Source organism: Echinops telfairi, unplaced genomic scaffold (genome assembly GCF_000313985.2).
Source record: "Echinops telfairi isolate 266 unplaced genomic scaffold, ASM31398v2 ScPeMD7_70;HRSCAF=299, whole genome shotgun sequence".
Taxonomy (NCBI): Eukaryota; Metazoa; Chordata; class Mammalia; order Afrosoricida; family Tenrecidae; genus Echinops; species Echinops telfairi.
Genome location: NW_022103968.1, coordinates 29,063,390 through 29,070,163, shown reverse-complemented (window position 1 = coordinate 29,070,163; position 6,774 = coordinate 29,063,390). Strand labels below are relative to the sequence as shown.

The 6,774-nt window shown below is 49.7% G+C and overlaps 1 protein-coding gene across 3 annotated transcripts in view; it reads right to left on the bottom strand.

The window, feature by feature from the left end:
• Positions 1-3,010: 3,010 nt before the first annotated feature.
• LOC101639830 (dynamin binding protein) overlaps positions 3,011-6,774 on the bottom strand; it is a 76,726-nt gene continuing 72,962 nt past the window's right edge. For all 3 annotated transcript variants that reach the window (XM_004700998.2, XM_030885987.2, XM_045291335.1), the window contains 2 exons: positions 6,073-6,608; positions 3,011-4,610 (listed from right to left, as the gene is read on the bottom strand). In XM_004700998.2, the coding sequence (XP_004701055.1) occupies positions 4,425-4,610; positions 6,073-6,608 (722 nt within the window). In that variant the 3' untranslated portion in view covers positions 3,011-4,424. The remainder of the gene's footprint in view (positions 4,611-6,072; positions 6,609-6,774) is intronic.

Below are 6,774 nucleotides of genomic sequence, written 5' to 3'. Positions count from 1 at the left end.
TCTACCGTGTGGTCTCTGTTCTTTAAGTCTGCTGTAATGTGCGGTCTCTGTTGTAAAATTCTGCTCTACTGTGCGGTCTTTGTTCATAAACCCGGCTCTACTATGTGGTCTCTGTTCTTAAACTGTGATCTACTTGGGGTCTCTATTTTCAAACTCTGCTCTAATGTGCTGTCTCTGTTCTAAAACTCTGCTCTGCCGTGTGGTCTCTGTTCTACTGTGTGGTCTCTATTCTTAAAATATGCTCCACAGTGCTGTCTCTGTTCTTAGCCTGTGCTCTACTGTGCAGTCTCTGCTCTTAAATTGCTCTACCTTGCGGTCCCTGTTCTTAAACTCTGCTCTCCTATGCGGTAGGTCTCTTTTCTTAACCTATGCTTTACTGTGCTGTCTCTGTTCTCAAACTCTTCTCTACTGTGCGGTCTCTATTCTTAAACTCTGCTCTACTGTGCGGTCTCTGTTCTTAACCTGTGCTCTACTCTGCGGTCTCTATTCTTAAAATCTGCCCTACTTAAAAAAAAAAAATCTGCTCTACTGGGCCGTCTCTGTTCTTACTTGTATTCTACTGTGCAGTCTCTATTCTTAAAATCTGCTCTACTGTACAGTTTCTGCTCTTAAATCCTGCTCAACTGTGCGGTCTCTATTCTTTTATTATTATTAATAAATCATTTTATTGGGGGCTCTTACATATATAACAGTTCATACATCTATTATATTAAGCAGATATGTACAAGTATTGCAATCAGCAGTTCAAACATCATTCTTCTTGATCCCCTTGATATCAGTATCTCTTTTTTAGGGCAGTAATTTATTATTATGGCTCAGATAATTGTTTTATAATTACTAGTTGAGATGGCTTAGGTAATTCTAAAGGCTCCCATTTTATGTGGCCAGTGAGTATTGGGTGAAGGGAAGATTGGCAAAGTTACTTACTTCTTTGTAAAGTTTTAAATTTTCTTTTTTTTAATGGTCTACTCTTTTTTTTTTTAATTAAAAAAATTTTTTTATTAATCGTTTTATTAGGGGCTCATACAACTCTTATCACAATCCATACACACATCAATTGTGTAAAGCTCATTTGTACATTCATTGCCCTCATCATTCTCAAAACATTTCCTCTCCAGTTAAGCCCCTGGCATTAGGTCCTCATTTTTTCCCTCCCTCCCCGCTCCCCCCTCCCTCATGAGCCCTTGATAATTTATAAATTATTATTTTGTCATATCTTGCCCAGTCCTGTCCGTCTCCCTTTACCCACTTTTCGGTTGTCCGTCCCCCAGGGAGGAGGTCACATATAGTTCCTTGTAATTGGTTCCCTCTTTCCTACCCACTCTCTCTCTACTCTCCCTGTTTCGCCACTCACTCCACTGGTCCTGTAGGACTCATCTGCCCTGGATTCCCTGTATTTTCAGTTCCTATCTGTACCAGTGTACATCCTCTGGTCTAGCCAGACTTGCAAGGTCGAATTCGAGTCATGGTAGTGGGAGCGGGGAGGAAACCTTTAGGAACTAGAGGAAAGTTGTATTTTTCATCTTTGTTACGTCGCACCCTGACTGGCTCATCTCCTCCCCGAGACCCCTCTGCAAGGGGATCTTCAGTGTCCTACTAATGGGCTTTGGGTCTCCACTCCGCACTCCCCGCATCATTCACTATGGTAAGATTTTTTGTTCTGATGATGCCTTATACCTGATCCCTTCGACACCTCGTGGTTGCAAAGGCTGGTGTGCTTCTTCCATGTGGGCTTTGTTGCTTCTGAGCTAGATGGCCGCTTGTTTACCTTCAAGCTTTTAAGACCCCAGACGCTATATCTTTTGATAGTTGGGCACCATCAGCTTTCTTCACCACATTTGCTTATTCGCTTGTTTTTTTTTCGGGGTTTTTTTGGGAAGGTGAGCATCATAGAATGCCAATTTACTAGAAGAAAGTATTCTTGTGTTGAGGGAGTACTTGAGTGGAGGCCCAATGTCCTTCTGCTACCTTCATACTAAACCTATGCGGTCTCTGTTCTTAAATTGTGCTCTAATGCACGGTCTCTTGTTAACCTCTGCTCTACTGTGCGGTCTCTGTTCTTAAACTCTGCCATACTGTGCAGTCTCTGTTCTTAAACTGTGTTCTACTGTGTGTTCTCTGTTCTTAGCCTCTGTTCTACTGTGCAGTCTGTTCTCAAACTGTGCTCTACTGTGCTGTCTCTGTTCCTAAAATCTGCTGTATTGTGTGGACTCACAGTAGACTCTGCTGTATTGTGTGGACTCACAGAGCAGATTTTTAAAATCTGCTCTACTGTGCTGTTTCTGGTGTTACACTGCTCTACTGGGCCGTCTGTTCTTACTTGTATTCTACTGTGTGGTCTCTATTCTTAAAATCTGCTCTACCGTGCGGTCTCTCTTCTTAAACTCTGCTCTACCGTGCGGTCTCTGTTCTTGAACAACGGTGCACGATTGCTTCACTGGCAACATCTCCAGCTTCTTCAATTTCTCTTTCACTTCCACCCACAACCTTCCCTGCGTGGCTTCTCGTGTAACCGTGCGCAAGTCACGGACTTTGCCAGTCCCTCCCTGCCATCCAGGGGATTCTGACTGCGAGTGGTCCCGGAGGACAGGGTAGATGCCCCTGTGGCTTCCTTTACAGGAGTAACCCCTCAGCCTCGGTAACTCTTTACAGTAGAAAGTCCCTTCTTTACTCCACGGAGTGGCTGGTGGTTTCAAAGGACTGGCCTTGCCTTAGCAGCCAAGTGTCATTATCACACCCCCAGGGCACCCCAGGAAAACATACCTGCAGATCATAACTTTAAGACTCCAGCTTTTCTGGGATGTTAAGGTCTTACTGTATAAAGGCTGTGCGGCATTTGGATTGGAGTGGTTCGGTTGAAATCTTGTGACAAAATGAATTTGACCTGTGCGCCTTCCCTCTCCCTCATGCCCATGGCCCCAAACCTGGGCCTCTTCGAGCCACTGAGGCCCCCTTGAGAATCCAAGGAAAATGGTTAAACATATAAGGAACTGAAGAAATCACACACACGGCCATTAGAATTGCTTTTATTTATAAAATAACTACTCAAATATAAACATCTCTAAATATAAACACTATTCACAAGAGACTTGGATTGCCATCTGCCCACAGCCAGCAGAGACCATGGTGGGGAGGAATCCCTAATTCACCCAGATTTTAAAGGCCAATGTGCAGCGGGAGGAGTAGGGGTCATCCGGCTGTTCTTCAATTCCTTTCTTAAAAGATAGAATCTGGAGTCTCCTGCCCTACGGTAGGGTTCACTGCTAGGAGGTGCGCCTTAAGAATAAGAGATCGAGCCGATTCTCATGTGAGGATTGGCAGACGTCTCCCTGAGCCCGGCGAGAGGTACGACCAGGCACTTCAGGCTGTTTGGAATGCAAAATACTTATTCCCACGTCTAAGAGCAGCTCCTTCTGGGATCCCGAGCTTCATTCCAGTGAGGCACATGGGTTTTGGGTCCTGCAAAGATGGGTGGAAGCAAACAGAAGCGGGCTGCCTGAAGAAAGGCATCCAGTATTGCTGGTTTCGGCTTCCTGCAGAATTAATACTTTTGGTGGCTTGAGTGGAACTCTGAACTTGCTCTCCCAGGAAAATGTATCAGTTCATGAGTCACGGGGGTGGGGGTGGGGGGCGGCTGGGGACTATCCTCACAGACAGGCTGCGTGACGTCCCAACGGCCGGCAGAAAGGGAACTAGGCACACAGGGAAGGACGAGGGCTGTCCGGATGAAGGGTCGGAGGAAAACAAAGGCCCGTCACACTTCTGAGGAGCATGACTGTGGCTAGGCTTGGTGTGCCCCCTCTGGTAGTGCAGTGAAATAAATAAGAGAAAGCGCAGAGGCACTTCTAATGTAGGGCCCTTAAAGAACTCAGGGCAGGCGTGTGTGAGCATGAATGTGCGCGGGGTACCAGAGGTGTTCTGGAGGCTGGTAAAGTCCCGACAAACTGCTTGCCGTACGCAGAACACCCCCTACGAGGGCTCACAGGCTACCCCTGGGCACCTGGAGCCGGTCTTCTTTCCATCCGAGTTGGTTTCTGGTCAGTTGACCGTGGAGCAGAGGGCCGCCCCAGACTCAGGGCAGTGCAGTAGCCAACGCCAACACTCCTCTACTGCAGCAGGAGAGTGCTCAGAAGACATACAATCCTGGACCTCTGCCTGGAAAGTTCCCACAGACCAACCCCAAGTCTTCCCTCTCTTCTCAAGGCCATGAAGTCATTTACAAGCCCAAGGTCCACTCAAAATTCTGGTGGGCATCAGGGTTCACAGCCCAATAGAGGACCAGACGTACCCATGCTCCACCGTGTCACGGCGGAGCAACGTGAGCAGGGCCTACGTCCCAGAGCAGGTGCCTTCTCGCCAGTGGAGGCTGAACCCTCCAGCAGACAAAGAGAAGACAGCGAGGGTGCGTGGCAGGTGGAAACGGCTCAAGTGTACTCCGTTTTGCAGATATAATTGGAGGGAACATATCCCTTCTTCCCATTGGCTTCAGCTAACCACCACTCTCTATTTCCTGTGACATCTTTAAACTCGAGAATCTTGAGTCTCTGATGGGCGGACACACTCAGCTCGTTGGGGTTTCGGGCCTTGAAGGAGTAGACAGCAAAGTAGACCTGTGTGAGGGAGATAGGCGCAAGTTAGGAAGTGGGGCATCCTGTGATGATGGGGGGATTCTCTATCTCCACTGCCCACCCTGACAGCTCCTAGCCCTCTGGGGTGACTGAGCACTAGGAGTGTGGCTAGTGAGACTGAGGAATGTAAATGAACTTTCTTTGATTTTAATGGACTTACATATAAAAAAGCCCCACACTTAGTGGCTGCCATTATTGGGCAGCTTCGCAGAAACCCCAAAGTCCCCTCCCCACCCTGTCTGATGTGCCTCAAGGACCCTCCAGTGACTAGATGAGATGTAAAGAAACCCTTTCCTGCCCAGACACAAGGACCTGTGACTACCAAGTCCACTGCCCCCGAGGGTGTCTCAGGTTCTACATCCAGGGAGCAGCTGAGTGCTTAACGGCTGTGCTACCGGGGCACAGGAACCAAAAAGAAAGATCTCCAGGTGCCAAGAATAAAGACGTGGTGACTGGAGATCAGGGGAGGAGCCTCGAGGGCCCTGGAGGTGCAAGGATGGATACACAGCGAGGCTGGGCTTTCAGGACTTGGCGAAGGCAGAACTGAGCGTTCTGCACAAGGTCCGCATACAGGGACAGGCCATCTCCCTCGATGCACCTAGAGTACTGCCCACTTGGTAGGTCTGTCGGCCTGTCCTGGGTGGTGGGTAGTAACAGAATCACTCGAGAAGCCAAGCACGCTCATATGCTCAATCAGAAGTACTGAGGAAGGTGGCCCAGAAAGAATGCTCTGAGAAATGACTATGGAAGCCACTCTTAGGAAACTCAAGCCTTGGCAGAGGCAGAAAACACCTCCGCCAACTGGGACGTGACAGGGTCTCCCCATGGAGCCTGATGGCTGCTGAAGACAAGCACCCGACAATTCTTAGGCAGCACCGAGGAAGCTCAGAGCCGCAGTGTTAGCAAATGCAACGCGTAGGTGAACACACAGCCGAGGAACTACGGAGTGCACAGCAAGCCGAGAGGCAGGAGTACACGCGGTGTTCAATAGACAGGCTATATTTAAATTGAGGTTAGGGGAAAAAAAACAGGCTACTGCAAAAGAATACAAAAACAAAAAAATATTTAAAGGAAAAGAAACAGAAGCAAAGGCAAATTCTAGAAATAAAAAAAATATAGCTGCCGGAGCAAAAACCAAATACAATAATAACAAAAAACAAAACAACCCACCAAGAACAAAAGACTACATAGATGGGCTCAAAAGCAGATTTTATTCAGATCAAGAGCCTGTGAAGCAGTGTCGCAGAACCCACTTCCCCATGACAACTTCCAGAAGCAGGGGGCAGGACATGCCAGTGAAGGCTCAGTCCCAGGAGCGCTCCCTCTCCGGCAGTGAGACCCCCTGTGGGCTTATCTCCAGATCAACTCCCAGCCTGGGCCAGCCTGCTGCACCCACTCCTGGAGGAGCACCTGGCCCCCTGGGGGACACCGGGGGAGCACTTACCTGGTTGCCTTCGGCCTCACTGCTTTCTGGCTCTTCATTTTTGTCTTCCACAGGCTGAGGGGGTCTCGAACACTCTTTTCCGGGGTCTTTACTTGGCCCATTTCGTCTTGGTACAGCGTACACAGCCACTTCTGGGTGCCGGGAGTGTCGGTGGCTCCTCGGGGCAGTCGTGGCCTGGGACGCGTCTCTGGCTGCATCTGTAGTGTCGCACGGCCTGGGCTGGGATGCGGGGTCTGCATCGGAAGGGCGGCTCTCTGAGTGACCCCCGCACAACGAGGTACGGACAGCTCCCTGGTCAAGTTCCTTTGCCGAAGAGGCGTCTTGAGGTGGCTTCTGGCAAGACCCTGAGGTGAAGGTCACGGCCGTGCTGCTGGGGTTGACCGTCAGGGTGCTGCTGCCGTTCTGCCGTGGGACCCGGGGAGAGGAGGTGCTGTGCTCCGACTCGGTGGAGGAGTGGCTGCCGACGGACACGTCCGAGTGGCTGCGGCGAGGGTTGTAGGGCTTCAGGAAGGAGCTGTACACAAAGCCTTTGGTGACTGTGGGCAGGGACACAAGCGAGAAGAAGAGCTTTTAGGAGGAGGGGGGAGAACTGCCAGGGGAGAGGAACCCCAAGTGAGACGACGCGTGATACAACCTGGGCAGAGACTCAACGGGGTGGTTGCCTGCCAGCTTCTTCTTGTCACAACCTCCCTGACAGGTGGG